At 46.4% G+C, this 24,699-nt stretch overlaps 1 protein-coding gene across 1 annotated transcript; it reads left to right on the forward strand.

Annotated features, from left to right (window-relative positions):
* Nucleotides 1-757: 757 nt before the first annotated feature.
* On the forward strand, nucleotides 758-23,941 carry LOC145358898 (uncharacterized). Its single transcript, XM_080213272.1, has 9 exons — nucleotides 758-832; nucleotides 3,579-3,731; nucleotides 4,436-4,541; nucleotides 6,877-7,036; nucleotides 9,723-13,088; nucleotides 15,395-15,557; nucleotides 18,563-18,722; nucleotides 20,245-20,374; nucleotides 22,364-23,941. Exons 1-9 carry the CDS (start codon nucleotides 771-773, stop codon nucleotides 22,534-22,536), a joined length of 4,473 nt encoding a protein of 1,490 aa, XP_080069398.1. The 5' UTR covers nucleotides 758-770; the 3' UTR covers nucleotides 22,537-23,941.
* Nucleotides 23,942-24,699: the final 758 nt, after the last annotated feature.

Raw genomic sequence — 24,699 nt, forward strand, 5'->3', positions numbered from 1 at the left:
AGGGAACTGGGAACCTGTCAATCAGACACAACCATTGCCAAAATAGGGGGGGGCAGCAATAAAGCACTCGTTTTATTATTACTTCAACAAACGTTACTAACCTAATTGCCAGTTAGATTCAAATAATATTGTATTTAACGACTTGTACATCTGTTGAATGTTGATATGTTTCATTTAGTTTCTGTCACATTGACAATTAATTTCCTGCCTTCCCCTCTTGTTTATTTTGGTTCCACCGGGATCCGGGCACCGAGAGGGGGCGGAGGAACTGGTCGTGCGGTCAGCCAATAGAGAGGCGCGACTGGGCATGTCTGCACACTGATTGGGTGTTTGGGACGGGAACTGGGCGGGGGCTAAGATTTCCCTGTCTCTGATTGGGCAGGAGAAGCCGGGAATGTTTGGCAGTCAGAGTAGCCAATAAGAAATCGCGGCATGACTTTATCTCTGATTGGTTGGTGTGGATTGGGCTGTCTGATTGGTAGTCCATCTAGCCAATAGGGGGTGCGTCACTGTGCTGTGATTGGTTGGCGGAGGCTGGGCTGGATGATTGACGGTCGGATTAGCCAATAGAAGGGTGAAAGTGGGCATGACTGTGTCCCCATTGGGTAGTGAGGTCCGGTCTGGCTGATTGGCAGTCCGAGCAGCCAATAGGGAGACGCAGCCAGGCCTGTCTGCCTGTGATTGGGCGCTGTGCTGTGCTGGGCGGGGTGGGGTGTGAATGTTTGAATGAAGCCGCGCGGCGGCTCCTGATCCCGGGCTCCGGGGGGAGGATGAGCCGGGAGCAGCTACTGGCCCGGCGCCTGCATTGGGCCATCGAGGAGGAAGATGCAGAGTAAGAGCCCTTCCATTTCATATAAACTGCAGCCTTACCCATCCCCGACCCTGCGGCTCCGGGAGCAGCAAGTCTGGGCTTGTCCCTGCTGTGGATCGTTCCGCATTCACCCTCTGTTTGCAGCTTGTTATTAGGGACAGTCCATCAATTCCTGCATCTTTGCACTTTCTTAAAGAGACAGTCCATCAATTCCTGCATCTTTGCACTTTCTTAAAGAGACAGTCCATCAATTCCAGCATCTTTGCACTTTCTTAAAGAGACAGTCCATCAATTCCAGCATCTTTGCACTTTCTTAAAGAGACAGTCCATCAATTCCTGCATCTTTGCACTTTCTTAAAGAGACAGTCCATCAATTCCTGCATCTTTGCACTTTCTTAAAGAGACAGTCCATCAATTCCTGCATCTTTGCACTTTCTTAAAGAGACAGTCCATCAATTCCTGCATCTTTGCACTTTCTTAAAGAGACAGTCCATCAATTCCTGCATCTTTGCACTTTCTTAAAGAGACAGTCCATCAATTCCTGCATCTTTGCACTTTCTTAAAGAGACAGTCCATCAATTCCCGCATATTTGCATTCTCTCAGCAGAAAACTCCTGCCTATATGCTAACTTGCACCAACTCTGTTACCTATTGCCCCTATGTCTGCTGCATTGGATCCCAGTCCAGGCATCATCACAACTTTAAAATTCTTCTCTTTGTTTCAGATTTCTTCCATCTCCTTGTCCCTCCCTAGCTCTGTCACCTTCTCCAGCCTTACGACTCTCTGAGATCTGTATTCCTTCAATTCTGGCCTTTTGTTTGCATCCATTTTAATCGTCCTGCCATTGGTGAATGCGTCTTCAACTGCTTTTTAAAAGTTCATTCGTGGGAGGTGGGCATCACAGACACAGGCAGCAATGTTTGCCCTTTGAGAAAGTGGTAGGGAGGCACCGTATTTAACCACAGCTGCCTGTGTGGCATAGATATTGAATCCACTGTACTATTGGGAAGGGAGTTTCTGGATTTTAGATAGGATGGTGTATGACTTGGTGAGGAGCTTCTAATGGTGATGTACCCATGCATCAGCGCACTTGTCCTTCTAGATCCTAAGCTCTGGAATTCCCTGCCTAAAGATCCCTTGCCACTTTACCTCCTTTATGATTCTTCTTAAAACCTACCTAACATCAGTGGTAGGGGAATTATTGGAAAAAAATTTTGAGGAATAGAATTAGTCTTCCCTTTGAAGGGCAAAGATCAATCAAGGGTAGCTAGCATAGCTTTGTCAGGGGAAATGATGTCTAACAAACCTGATTTAATATTTCTAAGATGTGACTAGGTGTATAGACGCGGACAGTGCAGTTGATATAATCTACATGGACTTCAGTAAGGCTTTTGACAAGGTCCCGTACGGGAGACTGACCAAAAAGGTAAGAGTTCATGGGATCCAGGGCAATTTGACAAATTGGATCCAAAATTAGCTCAGTGGCAGGAGGCACAGGGTGATGGTCGAAGGTTGTTTTTTGATTTGACTGGAAGCCTCTGTCCAGTGGCGTACCCAGGGATTGGTGCTGGGTCCCTTGCTATTTGTAGTATACATTAATGACCTAGACGTGAATGTGGGAAGTATGATCAGTAAGATCGCGGATGACACAAAAATATCGAGGAGGAAATTGTTAGATTACAAGATGATATAGGCAGGCTGGTCAGATAGGCAGAACAGTGGCAAATGGAATTTAACCCTGAAAAGTGTGAGGTGACACACTTTGGGAGCACTAACAAGGCAAGGGAATATATAATGAACGATAGGATGCTAAGAAATACGGAGGACCAGAGAGACCTTGGGGTGCATTTCCATCAATTCCTGAAAGCAGCAAGTCAGGTAGATAAGGTGGTTAAGAAGGCATATGGGATACTTGACTTTATTAGCTGAGGCATAGATTATAAGAGCAGGGAGGTTATGATGGAACTGTGTAAAAGGTTTGTTAGGCCATAGCCAGAGTACTGCGTGCAGCTCTAGTTGCCACACTATAGGAAGGATATGGAGGGTGCAGAGGAGATTCACCAGGATGATGCCTGGGCTGGAGCATTTCAGCTCTGAAGAGAGGCTGGATAGGTTGGGGCTTTTTTCCTTGGAGCAGAAGAGGTTGAGGGGGGACAAAATTATGAGAAACATGTATAGGGTCGACAGGAAGAAACTCCCCCCCCCCCCACCCCCCCCCCCTTAGTAGAGGAGTCAATATCCAAGGGCATTGATTTAAGGCCAAGGGCAGGAGATTTAAAGGGTTTTGAAGAGAAACCTTTTCACCCAGAGGGTGGTGGGAATCTGGACCTCACTGCCTAAAAGAAGTGTTTCAATGAATACTTGAAACACCCTAGCACGCAAGGCTATGGATCAGATGCTGGAAAATGGGATTAGAGTAATGTTTGATGGCTGGCACAGACATGATAGGTTGAAGGGTCTCTTCCCGTGCTATAAAAGTCAATGACTTTATGACTCAGTTTTCGGTCACGTTTCCAAGTACCTCCCTATGTGGCCCAATGTTACATTTTGTTAACACTCTGTGAAGTACATTGAGATGTTTTACTACATTAAATTAAGAACAGTCTGAGATTGTGCTACCTTACCCATGCTTATTTAAAGGGTTTGCCAGCTCTTTGTGTGAGGCCCTTCAGGACAGGTACAAATAGATCTCCCAATCTGTGTTGCCCTGACGATGACTGAGAGCTGATTTTATCCCATTTCTTTCTTCCTTTTTTTCCTTCCCAGTTCCTTGGAGAAGTGGTTAAGGGGAAGCGCCGATCCCAATCTGGTTCTACCGGAGGGAATTGCGGCACTACACTTGGCATCTGGAAAAGACACAGAAGGTGGAATCCGGTGTTTGAAACTACTCCTTCAGCACGGAGCAAATCCTGATGTCAGGTGAGCGACACTTTGTTCCAGTTACCCATCTCACTGGGCTGGTTTATAGAGGGCTGGTTTTCAAATTGAGATTCAATTTGAATATTCGCATTGTTTTCATAGAATCCCTTCCACCTTCTTCCATCAGGAAAAAGATACAAAAGTCTGAGGTCACGTACCAACCGGCTCAAGAACTGCTCCTTCCCTGCTGCCATCAGACTTTTGAATGGACCTAACTCATATTAAGCTGATCTTTCTCTACACCCTAGCTATGACTGTAACACTACATTCTGCACTCTCCCCTTTCCTTCTCTATGAACGGTATGCATTGTCTGTACCATGTGCAAGAAATAATACTTTTTCACTGTTTACCAATGCATATGACAATAAGAAATCAAATCAAAAATTGCCCATGAACTGAGTGACTTGTAGAGCCATTGCCAAGAACAGATGAGAGTCATATGTAGCCAGACTGGGTCAGGGTAGCAGATTTCCAGATGATTTTTTTAAAATGATGATTATGGTGGTTTTTATTCGCTTTACATTTTTTAAAAATTGAATTTAAATTCCACAGGCTACCGGGGTGGCAGCAGGGTAGTGGGGGGGAGGGATTTGAACCCATGCCCCCACACAGCATTACCTGGGTCTTTAAATTGCTGATTCAGTGATATTACCACCACAATCCAATGAGGCTGCAAACTATTGAAATCTTTTTCATTCTGTAGGTCGATTGAAAATCTTACTCCCCTGCATGTAGCTGCCTCTTGGGGCTGTGTCAAGAGTCTGAAACTGTTGCTCAGAAATGGAGCAGACCCAACCCTCCTGGATCAGGTAAAAAAAAAAGTTTATTTATTAGTGTCACAAATAGACTTACATTAACACTGCAATGAAGTTACTGTGAAAATCCTCTAGTATCCACACTCCAGCGCCTGTTCGGGTACACTGAGGGAGATCTTAGCATGGCCAATGCACCTAACCAGCACGTCTATCAGACAGTGGGAGGAAACCGGAGCACCCGGGGGAAACCCACGCAGACACTGGGAGAACGTGCACACAGACAGTGACCCAAGCTGGGAATCAAACCCGGGTCGCTGGTGCTATGAGGCAGCAGTGCTAACCAATGTGGCACCGTGCCGCCCTGCTGAGTAAAGGCAGTGTCGGCCTGTGCCAAGCGTTAACGAAGGAAAGACTTTGTGTTTATACTCATTCCCTGTGGCAGGAGGATCGTTCAGGAGACAGAGATTTAAGAGCATTGACAGAGCAACCGGCTTGTTGGGGGGGGGAATTCCTTTAATACAGCGAGCTATTGTGATCTGAAATGCACTGTTCGAAACAATGGTGGAAGTCAATTCAGTAATAGCTTTGGAAGGAGAATTAGATAAATACTTGATGGGGAAAGGTTTCCAGGGCAATGGGAAAGAGCAGTGGGAAATTGGACTAATTATATAGCTCTCTCCAAAGAGCAGACCCAAACTATCTGATTTTATAATTAAGCACTTTATGTGCCCACAAGATAGCAAAATGCTGGTCAGTTATTTTTTTTAAGTGCTATGGTTGTTTTAATGGAATTGCAGAATGGTTACAGCACACAACGCGGCCATTTGGCTCATGGTGTTTGGGCTAGCACTTTGCGAGAGCTATTTGGCTTGTTCCACTGCACTAATTCCTCTCCCCTGCCTTTTCCTGAAATACTTTCTGCGCAGATAATTATCCAGTTCTCCGTTGAAAGTCCTGATTGAAGCTGCTTTGGCCACACACTCAGGCAGTGCATTTCCAGATCCTAACCGTTCACTGCAGAAAAACATTTTTTCCCATGTCACTTCCAGTCCTTTTCCCACTCACCTGAAATCAGTGTCCTCTGGTTCTTAACGTGCCATCAGTGGGAGCGGTTTCTCCCCATCTGTTCTGTAGGTCCCTTGTGATGTCGAACACTCCTATCAAATCTCCCCTCATCTTCTCTTTTCTAAGTGGAGTTTTGTTTGCCTGTGCGGAGTCTGCATGTTCTCCGCATGTCTGCGTGGGTTTTCTCCGGTTTCGTCCCACACTCCAAAAGATGTGCAGGTTGGTGGGTTGGCCAAGTTAAATTACCCCTTAATGTCCCAAGATGCATAGGTTAGGGGGATTAACCATGGGAAATGTGTGGGGTTACAGGGAGAGGGCATGGGTAAGATACTCTGTCAGAGAGTCGGTACAGACACGAAGGGTCAAACAGGGATTCTATGATTCTAAGGAGAACAACCCCAGTTTCTCTGATCTGTCTTCATAACATTTTTTTACTTGATTGTGGGACATGGATGTCGCTGGTTGGCCAGCATTTATTGCCCATCCCTTGTTGTCTGAGGACAGTTACCGTGTTTCTGTGGCTCTGGAGTCACATGTAGGCCAGACCGGCTAAGGATGGCAGATTTCCTTTCCTAAAGGACGTTACAAACCAGATGTGTTTTTCCAACAATCGACAATGGTTTCATGGTCATCAGTAGATTCTTAATTCTAGATTTTTTTTTCATTGAATTCAAATTCCACCATCCGCTGTGGTGGGATTCGAACCAGATCCACAGAACATTTTCTGATTTTCTGGATTAACAGTCTTGCAATAATACCATTAGACCAACACCTCTCTGAAGTTCCTTATTCTTAAAAATGTTTTCTGCACCCTCAAAAACCTTCACATCTTCCTGAAGTGAGGTGTCCAGAATTGGGATACAGTGTTCTAGTAATGGCCTCACTGATACACTGTGATTTCCTTGTCTTTGTGCTCTATCCATCTATTTATAAATCCCTGGAGCCTGTATTGTAGGAAATTCCACAGCCAGAGTGCTCTCAGCAATGATCCCACATAACTAATAAGTGATTTGTTATTAGAAGATTAATGTGATGATCTAATTTAAAATGATAAATTAAGGTGGCTGCAAAGAAGCAGTTTCCCCTGGTAGATTCCCATCTTAAAATCCGAGCCAGGATGGTTAAGAGTGAGAAGCAATTTTTCACACGAATGGAAATCCAGAACACTCCCATCCCGAGGGAGAGAAACAATAGGCTGCAGGAAGTTTGGCAAACTGTGTTCAGCCGAATCACAGTGTTTGTTTGAACTCTTTTTGCTGTATCATGTTGTAAGCAACACTCAAGGTCAACGTCTTGTTTGTTTGATTTTTTTTTCCAAATCTAGGATGGACTGAGGGCAGTGGATTTTGCCGAAGAACAAGGAAATGTGAAATGTCGTCAGATTCTGCAAGCGTATCAGCGCTCCCGCCTGCCGGAGGACACAGGGGAAGATCCTCCGACTCACCAATATGGTCTCAATATTGTTTTCAACTCTTTACCAAATGGTTAACCAGTTACTTGTATGATTCGGTGTGAATGAGCCAGACAGGTTCTAGATGGTCCATTTCCCAGTCTGTCCTGTGTTGAACAAATTGCTCAGCGCTCTGGGTTTAACAGAAAGTTTCTCCCAAAGGGCGGCACTGCTGCCTCACAGCGCCAGGAGCCCGAGTTCAATTCCAGATGACTGACTGTATGGAGTCTCCCCATATCAGTGTGGGTTTCCTCCTCCAGTCCAAAGATGTGTGGATTGGTCATGCTAAATTTCCCCTTCATGTCCCAAGGTGTGTAGATTAGGGAGGGATTAGTTGTATAAATGTGCGGAGTTTATGTTGTAGGACAGAGTGGTGGGCCTGGATAAGATGCTCTGTCGGAGCATTGGTGCAGTCTCGATGGGCTGAATGGCCTCCTGTGCACTGGAAGGATTCTATGATCCTAAGTTCCAAACTGGATTTATTAGTGATTGTATTTATTGCCCTTAGTTTTAGGCTCCTATTTTCTTGATGCCTAGCCCATCAAACCCTTGCATAATGTTAAAGACCTCATGGCTTTCTTTAATCTAAAGAAAAGGGCCCCAACCTTTTCAATCTTTCCTGATGACATTCTTCTGTTTAGTAAATTTAGAATCACGGAGATGCACAGCACGGAAACAGGCCCTTCGGCCCAATTTGTCCATGCCGACCAGGTTTCCCAAACTGAACTATTCTCATTTGCCTGCGTTTGACCCACATTCCTCTAAATCTTTCCCATTCGTGTACCTGTCTGAATGTCTTTTAAATGTTGTAATTTTAATCTGCCTCTGGCAGCTCATTCCATATACGCACCTCTGTGTGTGTGAAAAAGTCACCCCTTTTTTTTAAATCTTTCTCCTCTCGCCATAAACCTGTGCCCTCTAGTTTTGGACTCCTCTACCCTGGGGAACAGACCTTGGCTATTCACCTTCTCTGTGCCCCTCATGATTTTATAAACCTCCATAAGGTCATCCTTCATCCTCCTACACTGCAGAGAAAAAAGTCCCAGCCTGTCCAGCCTCTCCTTACAATTCAAAGCTTCCAGTCCCGGTAACATCCTTGTAAATTTTTTTTACACCCTTTCCAGTTTCATAACATCCTTCTTGTAGCTGAGAAGAAGTCCGTTCAGCCCATTATGTCTGTGTTGGCTCTTTAGTGGAGTTATCCTGTTCTTGCCCAGTGGCCCTGTACATTTCTATCCAATTCAGACCCTGTGTCATGAGCTCTGACGAAGGGTCACCCAGACTCGAAACGTTGGCTCTATTCTCTCTCCACTGATGCTGTCAGACCTGCTGAGATTTTCCAGCGCTTTTGTTTGTGTTAAAAGTAGGGGTATCCCACTCAATACTGAGCACAGGAGGAATTAACTCGTGCAGTAGGCTGTTTGTCTTGGGAATCCTGTCCCAAAGAGAGCAGCGTTTGGCTGAATATATTCAGGTTTGAGTTGGGCAAATCTCTGATCTATGAGGGAGTCGAGGTTATTGGGGGGGGTGGACAGACAAGAAAGTCAAAGTCACAATCAGGGGAGAGATTGACCAGGCTAGGATTGTTTTCACTGGAGTCCAGACAAATGAGGGGGGAATGGCAAAGAAACTTTAAAATTCTAACAGGGCTGGACAGGGTGGATGCAAAAAGGATGATCCCGATGATGGGGGTGCCCAGAACCAGGGGGGTCACAGTCTGAGGATTCAGGATAGACCATTTAGGATGGAGATGAGGAGACATTTTTTCACCCAGAGAGTGGTGAGCCTGTGGAATTCATTACCACAGGAAGTAGTTGATGCCAAAACATTGAATGTATTCAAGAGGCGGCTGGATATAGCACTCGGGACGAATGGGATCAAAGGTTATGGGGAGAAAGCAGGTTTAGGCTATTGAGTTGGACGATCAGCCATGATGATGAATGGCAGAACAGGCTTGAAGGGCCAATTGGCCTCCTCCTGCTCCTGCCTTCTATGTTTCTTTCACTCATGATCTTATTGAATAACAGAGCAAGCACAAGGTGCTGAAGGGCTAATCCCTGCTCCAATTTCTAATGATCCCATTAGTGTCTAACCAGAACAAACAAAACAGCTTGGGCTTAGGTGGATCACGTAGCCCCAGCAATGGCCTAGCCCCAAGAGGCGAAACCCCAGAAAGTTACAAATGATTTACAATCGACCTTATTCTCATTTGGGAATGAAAGTTGTTTTCTACAATATAAATGCTGTAAAGATGCTGGCGTTGGACTGGGGTAAGCACAATAAGAAGTCCCACAACACCAGGTTAAAGTCCAACAGATTTATTTGGTATCACAAGCTTTCGGAGAGCTGCTCCTTCATCAGATGAGTCACTCAGCAGCACTCCAAAAGCTCATAATACCATATAAACCTGAGGGACTTTAACCTGGCGTTGTGAGACTTCTTATTGTATAAAGGAAGGCATTATTGTTACTGTGTTATGATAGTTTGTGCTGTTGTATTAAGGATGACGCATTCACTGTTGACATTGTGTTATACTGGTTTGTTGTTTTACAATCTGGTTTGTAGTTTTACAATCTGGTTTGTAATTCATTGTGAAATTGTGATGTACTTTGGTTTGTTGGATGAATTGTTTTAACAAAAAGACAGGCTTAGGAGAATCATATAAAGACCGTTTATTTGAATGTTACTAACCACTTGATTGGTCTTTTGTATTCTTGCAGTCTGCTATCGAAGAGTCAGAAAGGGATTTCATTTCTTTCCTGATCCAGTTGAGCTCGGTGCCCCAGAGAACCAGCAGACTGCCAAGCTTCCTGGAAAGTGCGAAGAATTTCATCTGTTTGATGGAACCCAGGAACCCGCAACCCTCAGACAGCCAGAGCTCGGTGCCATTGACCCCTGTGAAGTCAGCCAGCGACCGGGCAGCTGTTCAATGAGAGCAAACCCTTTGGGGGAAGACACGTCAGTCTGGTCTGAATCACTGAGGCCCCAATCCCAGTCAGGGACAGTGAAAGTACAGGGACAAGGACACCATGCAAGTGTTGCCAAGGGCAGGAGCGATCCCCACGTTGTTGACCAAACAACAGAATCAAGCTTTGACAGCGGTGTGTTGTCAAGTACCCATGTATCAACCTTTGAGCAGTGTGAAGAGGCGACTTTGAATGAATTGAATTCCTTAGCTGACTGCTCTGAGGACCGTACGCCAGCGGAAAAGGAGTTAACCCTTCAGGACGATGAGAGCTTTCTTCCCGTATCTGCTGCCACGCTCCCTCCGGCCCTGAGCCACAGACTGAACGTCTCAATTGATGACGAGAGCTTCTTACCTCCATGTGCCTATCACCCGTGTCCAGCTGGGAATTGTGAACCGAATGATTCAACTAACCTCCCTGAAGCCCAATACCAGCCCGTGGAACCTCTCGCTCTCCCTGTTCAGCCAGGAACAGTTGGTTTGTATGAAGAAAAGGACGTCTTTAAAGGCGGAGCTACTCTCGGGGACACAGAGTGGCTCTCTGAATTGGATTGTACCTGCACTTCAAAGGAACAATTTCGGTCCAGCGAATCCCTTTCCAACACTATGCTTGGCCTTGCCCAGGACAAAGCGTTTTGTGATTCAGAACTTTTAATAAGAGCACCTAGAGGCAAAGGCATTGATATAACTTCACCAAATCATATCTATGTATTTGAACACAAAAATCCCACTGATGTACATAACATGGGTAAATCTCATGCAACTCTCCTTGAGGACACTTTACATTATACCATGGAGACAGTCAATGATGCAGATGCAGGTCAACATTATGGAGGTGATTCCAAAGCTCCCATCTCCCTGTCTAGTTCAAGCAGCAGTCTCTACTGTAGCTGCGCGAATGTATCTGGGGTTTTCTCCAGTGTAGTTGGAAACCTTGGGCGTATGGATCTGACAGAGCAGACTCGGGAAGATCCAACGAACCAGGTCAAAAGAGACCAATGTTTACAGCAAATTCCTTCAGGCAGGAGCCAGGGTGCATCTGTTTCTGGTTGTGCAGGTGAGGTTAACAGCCCACTACTAAAGACAAGAGATTTGCAGCCTCTTCCTTTCAAAGACTCCCAGTTCTCTGGAACGAGGCTGGGAGATTCTCCATTGAGAAGGAGCAGAGAGTGGCCTGAGTGCGACTCCCCAAATCCCCGAAGGCAGTGTGCTTACCACGATGCAAGTCTTTCCCATGGCATCCGAATCAATCCAAGTGCCAACGACATTGTCCAGAGTTCGGGCACAGTATCTACCTGTACAAACAACTCGATCGTCAATCAACAGTTAAATGCAGTCCCGAGTGGCATGAGGCAGCAGGATATGCCTAATGGTGACGGTGAATTGAACCTGGAGGCGTTCCCAGCTACCAATACATGCAGCCAAAATCACACGTGTAAGCAAGGGGATCGGCCTGTGGCAGACCCTGTTTCTGTCACTAGCCGGATAGAAGGTGGGTCTAAACCCTCCATTGTTCATGCTAATGAACCAAGCCAAGGGCCGTCACAAAGTGATTCTGTTTTCATTAACAGTAACACAGGAAACAACGCCCAGCGGAGTTCGGATGAAGAGTATTCATCAGTTGAAGATGAGAAGGCAGGTGAAGGTGGTTCAGGATTGGGAAAGTTGCTGGAGAACACCAGGATATCGACAGAGACAGGACTGTCACAATTCTGCAGTGATACATTATCACCCTTTGTTACCCCACGAACTAAGAGCCGACTAGCCAACTCCTCCTCAAGAAGTTACGATTCTTCACTTTTCGAGAAAACGCTTGCTCGGCCAACCAGAGTGAGGCGAGTCCGCAAACAGCAGATGGAAGATGCCAGAAGCCCATCTGGTGGTTTTGAGTCACTCAGCAATGACTGCATTCTTTCCAAGGAAGCAGAGGATGATGGTGAAAATCTCTCCTTTGCTCACACTCCAGAAGATGAGGATGCAGACTTTGACACTGTCCCCTTTGTCAGATGTAGCAATCACGAAAAATGGACCATCCAACCCTTGGCTGCTCTGTGCCCAGTCGAGGAGGATGCAGACTTTGACACTGTGCCGTTCCTTCACACTAATCAAGAGAAAAGAACTATCTGTTCTCCATTGCCAAGGCATGATGCAGACAGCAGCAAACAGCACAGTGTAACTGATGCTTGTAAAGGAAGCCACACAGAGCCATTTCCACTTCCAGTAAGCCCTGAACAATATGGAGATGCCAACCAAGGTGGTTGCTTTTGTTTGCCCATCAGTCAGTTACCCCCAGAGGTGGTTCAAGTTGATGTAAAAGCCAGTGGTGTCGGTCAGATGAGATCCGATGGCCCTTCAGAGAAGGGTGATGCCATGTGGCCTTCTGAAGGTAATGACTTGCAAAGTGAGCTGAGAACATCAGTGATCGGGCAGCGACTGTGTGGTGGTGAGGAGTTACCTAGTGCTGGCTCACAGCCTTCCTCTCGCTGCGCGAGTCCAGGGTCATTGGCAGGAGAACCTGAGGCTCAGAGTGAGGCCTTTCCCCCAAACAGCAGCAACGTGTGTGAGAGCACCAGGCTGGAGGATGTGAATTTGCAGCTGGGGCATGGGGAGCAAAGGTGCACCTTTTCCAAACGGTCCATCGAGGGGCGTCTGTCCAAAATATCGAACCACGGTGCCGAATGGCAGAGCCTCTTGGGCAGCCTTGACCTCCAGCTTTCTCCTGGTGGCCGTCCAGTTAATAGCAGCGTAAGTGAGACGGTGGAGTACCTGTACACTGACCCCGAGGAGGGCCACACGCTGATAGAACGCCGTTACCCTTGCAAAGACGCAAGCTTTGAGAACCTGAGCACTTCAAGCTCTGAGGAGACAGTCATCTATGACTGGAGGGCTTACAAGAACGGGAGCGTCGGTGCCAAGGGAGAGGACAACCTGTTGCCTAGCGATGAACTGCCAAAGTTGTCTCCTCGCCTTCTGCTCCTGTCTAACAGTCAGATACGAAGGCAGCTTAAAGAATACGGTGAAGATCCCGGACCAATAACCACTCTTACCAGGAAGGTTTATCTGCTTTCTCTGGACAGGATTAGAAAGGAGCCTCTTCCCAAGAAGCAGCAACAGTTTACAAGTAAGTTGGGGAATTGAACCTTGTTTGTGCATTGGAAGTATTGGTCTGGGTTCTTATCAGAAACGTGCCCAAAGTACGTCCCCTCTTGCCTGTACCCAATATTTACTCTAAATTGCCCAACAGAAACATAGCAAGCACTTATACATGGATTGCAGATATCCCCTGTAATATGTCCAGGCTTGATGGACAGCAGAGTGACCTCCAGGGGAACTCAAATCTCACTCCTGAGATCTGAGCATGGTCCTGAAAGAATGCTGCACTTGTAGATGAAGCATTATCCGGAGGCCCCATCACCTCTCCCACATGGACATAACAACAGATCCCTCGTCACAATTTGAAGAGCAGGACATTTTCTCAATAAAGAAAATTACAGCACAGGAACAGGCCCTCCAAACCGGCACCGACTATGCTGCCCAACTGAACTAAAGCCCTCTACCCTTCCGGGGACCATATCTCTCCATTCCCATCCTATTCATGTATTTATCCTGATGCCCCTAAAACATCACTACTGTATCCGCTTCCACTACCAGCCCCGGCAGCGAGTTCCAGGTACCCACCACCCTTCATGTAAAAGAAAACATTTGCCTCCTACGTCTCCTTTAAACTTTGCCCCTCGCACCTTAAACCTGTGCCCCCTAATAATTGACTCTTCCACTCTTAGGGGAAAATGCTTCTGACTATCCACTCCATCCATGCCCCTCGTAATCTTGTAGACTTTCCGGTTGCCCCTCAACCTCCGTCATTCCAATGAGGTCATCAGTCCACCAACATCACTTTTTAAAACAATAAACATTATCTGATTGTTATCTCCTTGCTTGTGGGAGCTTCAGGAGATGTGGGTATCGCTGGCCGGGGCAGCATTAATTGTCCATCCCTAATTGCCGTTGAACTGAGTATCTTGCTCAGCCATTTCAAAGGACATTTTAAGAGTCAACCACATTGCTGTGGGTCATAGAAACTAGAAGCAGGAGTAGGCTATTCTTCCCTTTGAGCCTGTTCCGCCATTGACCTTGATCATGGCTAATCATCGAATTCAAATCCTGATCCCTCCCCTTTCCCCCCATATCTCTTGATCCCTTTAGCCCCAAGAGCTATATCCAATTTCTTCTTGAAATCAGTCAGCATTTTGGCTTCAACTACTTTCTGTGGCAGTGAATTCCACACATCCACCACCCTCTGGGTGAAGAAATTTCTCCTCACCTCAGTTCTAAAAGGTTTAGCCCTTATCCTCAAACTATGATCCCTAGTTCTGGACTCCCCCACCATCGGAAACATTCTTTCTGAATCTACCCTGTCTAACCTTGTTAGAATTTTATAAGTTTCAATGAGATCCCCTCTCACTCTTCTAAACTCCAAGGAGGCTGGTTTGAGTGATGGACTGGGCTTCATTATGAGCTTTCGCAGTTTTTTGCAGTCTTGAGCAGAGCAGGAGCCATACCAAGCTGTGATACAACCAGAAAGAATGCCTTCTATGGTGCACCTGTAAAAATTGGTGAGAGTTGTATCGCCAGATTTCCTTCATCTTCTGAGAAAGTATATGCGTTGTGGGCTTTTTTAACTATAATGTCAGCATGGGGGGCACCAGGACAGGCTGTTGATGATCTGGATACCTAAAAATTTGAAGCTTTTGACCATTTCTACTTTGTCCTCATTGGTGTAAAGAGGTATGTGTTTTCCATTACAATGACCACACTTTAGCAGTGTTGTTTGTTAAATTTCTTTATGTAACTAATTCAGCTGCACAAGTACGAGATGTCTTGTCTTATGTAAAATTTTTCCACTCTGTTACCCACTGTCTTAGATTTGTAGCACAGAAGGAGGCCATTCGGCCTATTGTTCTGTGCCTGCTGAAAAAGAAATATCTAAACAAATCCCACCTTCCAGCTCTTAGCCCAGAGCTAGGAGACAGCACTTAATGCAAATGCAGATGTTTGTTAAATGTGACAAGGGCTCGTGTCTCTGTCACCCTTTCAGGCCAAGAGTTCCAAACCCCCACCAGACTTGGTGAGACAAAATATCCTCAACCCCCCCAAACCATCGAGCGATTACGTTAAACCTATTTCTGTGGATGTGGAGGGGCCAGCGTTGAACTGGGGTGGGCAAAGTAAGAAGTCTCCCAACACCAGGTTGAAGTCCCAACATCTGATGAAAGAGCAGCATTCTGAAAGTTCATGATTCCAGATAAACCTGTTGGACTTTAACCTGGTGTGGTGAGACTTCTTGCTTTTCCTGTAATGCAATGGAAATCTCACCTGATGTGAGTATCAGTGCCGCCTCCGTCTGCTCACCTGTTTTGTGTTACACAGGTTACAGTCCGGAACTGTGTCAGAGTTTGGAAACGTTTGTCTTCCCGGACTGCAGTCAGGATGAGCAGGCCTTAGTCCAGCAATTTGATCAACCAGACCAGAACCGCAAGTGGAGGGAGGGACTCCTCAAAATCAGCTTCAATTACTTGCTCCTCGATCCCAGGTAAACTCTCCTCTTGTCTTCAGATTTAAATCGATCGGATTGTTCCAGCAACCCGACCCCGATCTCAGAGTTAACTAGTACTCGATTGAGAGTATAAACTTGTCCCTTGCACTGAGTGATTTAATTGCTCGGGTGGGTGTGAGGTGTAAACTCGCCATACCATCCAGCCCCAGGTTTTAGTTTGATTCATCTGAAGAAGAACGTATCTTTTCTGGTTTAGGGGCTTAACCTTGGCGAATATCTGAGGACGCACACAGTCCAACAACATCCTGAGTCAGGTTAGCACTGCTGCCTCACAGCGCCAGCAACCCGGGTTCAATTCCCGGCTTGAGTCACTGTCTATGCAGTCTGCATGTTCTCCCCGTGTCTACGTGGGTTTGCTCCAGTTTCCTTCCACAGGCCAAAGACGTGCTGGTTAGGTGCATTGACCTCAACAGACACCAGACTGTCACGACTAAGGGATTTTCACAGTAACTTCATAACTAGTGTCAATTAGTGTCATAAGTAGTTATGACACTAATTGACACTAATAAATAATCTTTAACTTTAGGTCTGTAGCTTGCTTGCTAACCTCAAACAGGGTTGTGGTCAGTTCACTATGTTGAATGGTAGATGACTTACACTATAGAGGAAGGCCATTCAGCCCACTGTGTCCATGCCAGCTGTCTGCAAGAACCCCGTTTCCCAACCCTTTCCCTGCAGACCTGCCAGGTTTTCCTAGTCAGATAATTATCCAATGCCCGTTTGAAAGCCTCAAATTGAACCTGCCGTCACCACACTCTCACAGTGATTTGATTTGATTTATTATGGTCACATGTATTAGCATTGTTTCTTGCGCACTATACAGACAAAGCATACTGTACATAGAGAAGGAAAGGAGAGATTGCAGAATGTAGTGTTACAGTCATAGCTAGGGTGTAGAGAAAGATCAACTTAATGCACAGTAAGTCCATTCAAAAGTCTGATGACAGCAGGGAAGAAACTGTTCTTGAGTCAGTTGGTGCTTGACCTCAGGCTTTCGTATCTTTTTCCTGACGGAAGAAGGTGCAAGGGGTTCTTGATTATTCCTGAGACAGAGTCAGTGGATGGGAGGCTGGTTTGCACTCCAGGTTCTGGCAATTCGCTGTGTAAAAGTCTTTCCTTTGTATTCCAGTTGGTTCTTCTACCAACCACTCAGTCACGTCCCTTCCCAGCTCTGAGTTGATACTTTACGATTTTGAACACCTCTTTTCAAATCTGCTCTCCAATTTTCTTCTATCCAATTTTCTCTTTTCTGAGAACCCTAGCTTCTCCACAGAACTGAATTTCCTCATCCCTGGAATTGAAATGCTCTCAGGCACGTGCCTTGCTCCACCACCCACAGTTATGCCCCAAGCTCTGGAATTCCCTCCCTTGCATCTCTCCGCCTCTCTATCCCCTTTCACCTCCTTTAAGAAGCTCCTTTATCACTCCCACTTTGGTCACCTATCTTAATATCTCCGTATGTCGCTGGGGGTCCAATCATGTTTGGGAACCCTCCCCGTGAAGTGCCTTATGATGTTTAAGGCACTATATCAACACAAGTCAATGGTGATTGGTCCAGCACTGTTTTATCAAAGGTGATGTGACCTGTCAGTAGTTTTTTTTTCTGCCTCGTGATTTCAGTGTATTTATTGTGAGTTCTTACAGATAGAATGTAGAACAGTACAGCATAGCAACAGGCCCTTCAGCCCATAACGTTGTTCCGAAATGACACCAAATTAAACTAATCCCTTCTGCCTGCCTTTAGTCCATATCCCTATCTTCTTTGCATAGATTTGTACTTATCTAAAATGCCCCTATCGTCTCTGCCTCCATCAGTACCCCGAGTAATGAGTCCCAGACACCTTCCACTCTGTAAAAAAAAACTAACCCCTCACATCTCCTTTAAACTTTCGTAGAAAACGCAATGCAGAAGAAGGCCATTTCGCCCATTGAGCCTGCACCGACAACAATCCCACCCAGATCCTACCCCCGTAATCCCACATGTTTACTCTCCTAATACCCCTGATACTAAGGGGCAATTTAGAATGGCCAATCTACCTAACCTGCACATCTTTGGAGTGTGGGAGGAAACCAGAGCACCCGGGGGAAACCCACACAGTCACCAGGAGAATATATAAACTCCACAAGGCAGTGATCCAACCAGAATTGAACCCAGGTCCCTGGTGTTGTCATAGAGCCCAACTTGTCCATGCTGCGCCTTTTTTTTTTAAAATACCCTAAGCTAATCCCAGTTGCCCGCATTTGGCGTATATCCCTCTATACCCATCGTGCCCATGTAACTATCTCAATGCTTTTTGAAAGATAAAATTGTACCTGCCTCTACTACTACCTCTGGCAGCTTGTTCCAGACACTCACCACCCTTTGTGTGAAACAGTTGCTCCTCTGGACACTTCTGTATCTATCCCCTTTCACCTTAAATCTATGCCCTCTAGTTTTAGACTCCCCTACCTTTTGGGAAAAGATATTGAATATCTAGCTGATCTGTGTCCCTCATTATTTTATAGACCTCTGTAAGATCACCTCTCAGCCTCCTACGCTCCAGAGAAAAAAGTCCCAGTTTATCCAGCCTCTCCTTATAACTCAATCCATCAAGTCCCGGTAGCATCCTAGTAAATCTTTTCCGCACTCTTTCTCGTTTATTAATATCCTTTCTGTAATAGGGTGACCAGAACTGCACACAGTATTCCAAGTGTGGCCTTACCTATGTCTTTTACAACTTCAACAAGACGTCCCAACTCCTGCATTCTGTGTTGTGAGGCAGCAGTTCTAACCACTGCCACAGTGCTGCCCAATTTGGCAACAGGAAAACATTAATTTTTTTGCAGTTTAGATTAAATTTGTAATGCGTAAAGAAGGGACATAAAAACTCATGAGAATTTTCTTCTGGAATTGCCACTTACTGTTTTATCTTTCTCCACACTCTCTCTCTCTCTCTCTCTCTTTCTCTCTCTTCCCCCTCCCCTTTTCCTCCTCCTCCCAGGGTCACCAAGAACCTGCCGGCTCGTTGTCACACACTGAGCGCCGCTGAGTGTTTCCGCACGTTTGTCAGCTCCGTCTTCTACGTGGGGAAAGGAAAGCGTTCCAGACCTTACTGTCACCTCTATGATGCACTGACACATTTTAAAACTAACAATAACCAGGTAAGCAGGGTGGAGTGGATTGTCAGCTGTTTGACTTTAGTAACCACCTGCTTTTAAAAAGAAGTGCGCACATCTGAATCTTTTCATTGTTGGGGAGGCTTTACTGTTCCCTGCACCTCCCAGGGGTGTGCAGTGCCCACTGGGTTTTGGTTGAAGGAGGAACCTTGCAGCTGATCACAGAATCCCTACAGTGCAGAAGGAACCCATTCGGCCCATCGAATCTCCACCAACCACAATCCCACCCAGGTCCTATCCCCGTAACGCCATGCATTTACCCTAGCTAGTCCTCCTCGCACTAAGGGGCAATTTAGTATGGCCAATCCACCTAACCTGTGCATTTATGGGAGGAAACCGGAGCACGCAGACAAAACCCACACAGACACGGGGAGAACATGCAAACTCCACACAGACAGTGACCCAAGCTGGGAATCGAACCCGGGTCTCTGGAACTGTGAGGCAACAGTGCTAATCACTGCCACTGTGCTGCTCTTTGTAGAATGATTGTTGCCTTTCCTGGGATAGGGGGATGATATCATATGAGAAAAGCTTGTCTGTGTTTGCAGTTTGCACATTCTCCCCATGTCTGCGTGGGTTTCCTCCGGGTGCTCCGGTTTCCTCCCACATTCCAAAGAGGTGCAGGTTAGGTGGATTGGACATGGTATTGTGAAGGTGATTCTGTTGAGGTGACGTGACTGGGTGGACGCAGAGAGGACGTTTCCTCTTGTGGGAGAGACTAAAATGAGGAGACACAGTTTAAAAGTAAGGAGTCTCCCATTTAAGATGGAGATGAAGAGAAATATTTTCTTCAAGGGTTGTGAACCTGTGGAATTATCTTCCCCAGAGAGCTGTGGAAGCAAAGGTGATGAATAATTTTAAGGCAGAGTTAGATTCTTAACTAGCAAGGGAGTTGAAGGGTACGGGGAGTAGGTACAGAGCAGAACTGAGGTCATAATTGGATCAGCTAAGTTCTTATCAAATGACAGAACAGGCTTGATGGACCGAATGGCCTATCCATCAAAATTTGTATGTTCGCATGTATGTCCCTGGACACCAGAGTGAGGCTGACATTTATTGCCTATGCTAATCTGAGTGTTGAGTTCCAAGAACCTTTAGGAGTCATCAGTGCTGGCTTGGGACTGGAGTCACATGGAGGCCCAGACCAGGTTAAGATAGCAGGTTTCCAGCCTAAAGAACATTGGTGAAACCAGTTGGCATTTGAACTCCGGATCAATTGACAGCTCAGCCACAATCGTATTGAATGACAGAATGGGCTTGAAGGGCAGAATGGCCTTCTGTCACTTGCAGCTGCATAATCACTTTTATTGATTTAAAAAAAAAGTGAAATAAATCAGTTGGTTTAAAAAGCCTATATGGAATTCTCAATTTGTCAGGGATTTGGATTCCTGTTCAATGGATGATTAGTCCAGGCCTTTGGCTCACTGTCTGGTCATTTTCAGGTTCACTTGTCTTTAATCCTATTATCCTTCTGTGCTTAACTTTCCTCCTCCTGCCCCACATTCAGGTGAGCACTAAACTGAAACAGATTCTGGATATCTGGGAGAGTGGCCAGGGGGTGATTTCTCTGCATTGTTTCCAGAATGTTATTCCTGTCGAGGCCTACACCCGGGAGGCATGCATGGTGGATGCACTGGGTGAGTCAGACTGTGTGGACAATGTAACGATGAATGATTTTGCAGCATGCATTTACACCTTACCTCCTGGACTTTACCAATCCAATACTCTGCTAGGCGTTCGTCAATCCTTTGTAAATAAGACCTCATTCAAAACTCGACTGCTCCGTATCGTAGGTCCTTTCGACCATCAGCTCTCTGCTCACTCACCTACACTACTCACAGCTCATAGAATCATAGTGCAGAAGGAGGTCGTTCAGCCCATCAAGCCTACAACGACAACAATCCTTCCCAGGCCCTATCCCTGTAACCCCACATATTTACCCTGCTAATCTTCCTAACACTTGGGCAATTTAGCACGGCCAATCCACCCAATTGGACATCTTTGAAGTGAGGGAGGAACCAGTGCACCTGGAGGAAACCCACGCAGACGTGGGGAGAACTTGCAAACTCCACACAGACAGTCACCCGAGGCCAGAATTGGCGCTGTGAGGCAGCATTGCCAACCACTGTGCCACTATCTCTTTGTTTTCAATCCCAGTCATGCCCCCTTCTTTTGTAATCTCCTCCAGCCCTCGAACCCTGCGAGATCTCTGCACTCATCTAATTCTGGCCTCTTGCACGTGCTGGGTTATTTCCATCATTGGCAGTGTGTCATTCAGCAGCCCTGAGCTCTCCACACCTCCCCCCTCACTTCCCTCCTGTAAGACAGTGGTACAGTGGTTAGCACTGCTGCAGCGCCAGGGACCCAGGTTTGATTCCTGGCTTGAGTCACTGTCTGTATGGAGTCTGCACATTCTCCCCATGTCTGCATGGGTTTTCTCCTACACTCCAAAGATGGGCGGATTAGGCTGATTGGCCAAGCTAAATTGCCCCTAGAGTCAGGGGATTAGAAGGGTAAATATGTAGGATTATGGGAATAGGAGTTTGGGTGGGATTGTGGGTGGTGCAGATTTGATGGGCCGAATAGCCTCCTCCTGCACTGTAGGGATTCTAAGACACTCCTTAAAAATTATCCCTTGGATCAAGTGGTTGTTGAATTCCCTATTGGATTTATTAATAAGATATAGGAGCAGAATTAGGCCATTCGGCCCATCGAGTCCACTCCACCATTCGATCATGGCTGATATGCTCCTCATCCCCATTTTCCTGCCTTCTCCCCATAACCCTTCAACCCATTACCAATTAAAAATCTGTCTAACCCCCTCCTCAAATTTACTCACTGTCCCAGCATCCACCGCACTTTGGGGCAGTGAATTCCACAGATTCACAACCCTTTGTGAGAAGTAGTTTCTCCTCGTAAGTTTATAAGATGGCAAATTAATGAGGTCTGCCTTGTTGCCCAGCAAGGGACATACACGCGATGGGTCGTTCGAGGGCTGATCTTGGATGTTTTCCAGAGTAGCCTAGTGCTTCACGTCGTTAGTGTATGCTTAAACTGGACCAGATGCTGGGCAACGTGACAGCTCAGTGACTATCACTGTTTGCTGTGCAGATACATGGATTTGGGCCAGTGTCTGTGGGAGTTTGCGCATTCTCCCCGTGCTTGCGTGGGTTTTCTCTGGGTCCTCCAGTTTCCTCCCACACCCCAAAGATGTGCTCTTAGGCTGATTGGTGTAACAAATTGTTCCTAAATTAGTCTCCCCTCAATCTGGTTTCCAATGTGGAGTGCCAAAAGCATAGACAAGGGTCATGGGTGGAGAGGGGACTCACAATGTTGAAATGGCGGTGCGGGCTCATTGGGCCGAAGGGCCTGTTTCCCGTGCTGTGTTGTTCTTTGTTCTATTATCTTACATATATGGTTCCTATTTCTGATCTCACCAGCACGTGTAAACATCTCCCCAACCTTTACCCCATAAAACCTTCTTATTATTATCCTAAAGGCCTCTCGGCCTTCTCCTTTCTGAAGAACCTGACATTCCACAGACTGGCTGTGAAGAGCTTTGGGCTGTTCCGCGATGCTGAACCGCTGGATAAATGGGAGTCTTTTGTCTTTGTGTTTGACTGCAGGCCTGCAGATGTTGACCAACAAGAAGCGTGGGGATTATTACGGCGTCGCTGCGACTTGGCCTATGAAGCACCGCCGGCGACTGGGGGTTCACATGCTCCGACGAGCACTGCAGATCTTCCTGGCGGAAGGGGAGAGGCAGCTGCGACCGGCGGACATCAGGACAGGGCAGTGAAAGGCAGCGGAGGGAGTGAGGGGGAGGAACGCTTTAGACCCACACCCAAACCCGCCCCCCCCCAAATGTGTGATAAATCCCATCACACTTTTTTGAATGAACCTTTTTGAGGCAGGCTGGTTCTGTCCCATTCATCCAAGTGGTTAACGGGGTTGAGTTTCTGTCCCTGGGTTTCGAAGGGTTTGCTTCCCCGTCCTCAGTTGGTGTCCCAACAGATTGGGAACATGAGTGTCCTCGCCTGTTAATACTCACTTCCTGTCCAAGGGGAGAAAGGAAAGCTGGTGTTCCCCTCCCCTCCCTTCCTCACACAAATATAGTGGAGGGCAAAGTGGGTTCCTCCCATTCACGTCCTCACCCATCTGTTCACCAGCATCTCCCGCTGCTGCGTTCCAGCATTGCATTACAAGGAGACTCCAAACTCGGTCAACTAGTGCAGCTCCAAGATTTGAAGCGAAGGAGTATGAACTAAAGACGAATTTGGCGTCAGGAAAAGTTTCCAAACCGTTATCCTTTCTTCAGCACTGCAGTTATGTCTGTGCTGATCTCTCTCATTCCTGCAATCTCTTATAGCAGACACATTTCCAGCCCTGGTTAATGTGAAATGCCCATCTTTGTATGGGGAGCTCCTGTGAGTTCCCCCTCTCTGGATTAGGCATGTAGCCACTTTTCCCTCAACGGATGATCCACGATGGAGGGATATTTTTCCCGGGAAGTAGCAGATGCAAACCTCTCCATCGTGCTCTATCTTTGGGGATTAAGCTGAAGATGCAACTTTCCCTCCCTGCCCCCCATCAACTTTTTAACATTGTTTTTAAAATGCTCTCTTCTACTGACCTCTGTGGGCCCGGGTTGAGCAGTTTCTGGACCCGCGACTGTGTTGCTATCTGGCGCCTCGATCATCTCAGATGCTGCAGGTATCAGTGTCTGCGATGTCTTAGGAACCCATTGCTCTGCTGGAGTCTATAACTCCTCTGAATGTTTTCTCCCAACTACCTAACCAAAGTCTAAATTGGTTAATCAGGAAGCACATTTAAGTTTTTAAGATAAATAAATATAAAATAATGTGGCCCAGTGATTATGGTGGTAGACCAGCAATACGGATTTGAGTTGGGACGTGGAATTGAATGGATGGTCATTTCATACAAAATGACCATGAGAGCTTTTTTTAATTTAAAAAAAAATTTAAAGATTGTAAAATAACCTGGAGTGCATTGCCAGAAACAAAATTCATAGTCATTTTCAAAAGGGAATTGGATAAATGCTTGGGGGCAAAATTTGCAAGGCTATGCAGAAACAGCAATGAAGTAGAATTAAAAGAGATCGTGCTTTTAAAGAGCTAACACAGGCACAATGGGCTGAGTGGCCACCCTCTATGTATCATTCTGTGATTCTGACATTCTCCAAAGAGAACATAAGAACATAAGAAATAGGAGCAAGAGTAGGCCATCTGGCCCTTCGAGCCTGCCCCGCCATTCAATAAGATCATGGCTGATCTGTCGTGGCTCAGTTCCACATTCCCGCCCTCTCCCCATAACCCTTAATCCCCTCTCTTATCAAAAACCCATCAACCCGTGCCTTAAAAATATTTAGCGAGGCAGCCTCCACCACCTCAACGGGCAGAGAATTCCAGAGATTCACCACCCTTTGAGTGAAGAAGTTCTTCCTCAACTCCGTTCTAAACCGCCCCCCCTTTATCTTGAGGCTGTGCCCCCTAGTCCTACTGTCCTTTCTGAGCAGGAAGAGTCTCTCCACCTCTATCCTATCCATCTCATTCATCATCTTATACATCTCAATGAGATCTCCCTTCATTCTTCTAAACTCTAACGAGTACAAGCCTAGTTTATTCAGCCTCTCCTCATAGCTCAACCCCCTCAACTCCGGTATCAGCCTAGTAAACCTCGTCTGCACTCCCTCCAAGGCCAAAATATCCTTGCGTAAGTACGGCGCCCAAAACTGCACACAGTACTCTAGCTGCGGCCTTACCAATGCCCTATATAGCCGCAGCAAGACCTCCCTACTTTTATATTCAATCCCCCTCGCTATGAAGGCCAGCATCCCATTCGCCTTCCTGACCACCTGCTGCACGCGCAAGCTGGGTTTTTGCGACTCATGCACAAGGACCCCGAGGTCCCTCTGCAGCGTCACCTGCTGCAGTTTTTCTCC

The sequence above is a fragment of the Carcharhinus amblyrhynchos genome, chromosome 26 (genome assembly GCF_965287045.1).
Source record: "Carcharhinus amblyrhynchos chromosome 26, sCarAmb.v2.hapA, whole genome shotgun sequence".
Lineage (NCBI taxonomy): Eukaryota > Metazoa > Chordata > Chondrichthyes > Carcharhiniformes > Carcharhinidae > Carcharhinus > Carcharhinus amblyrhynchos.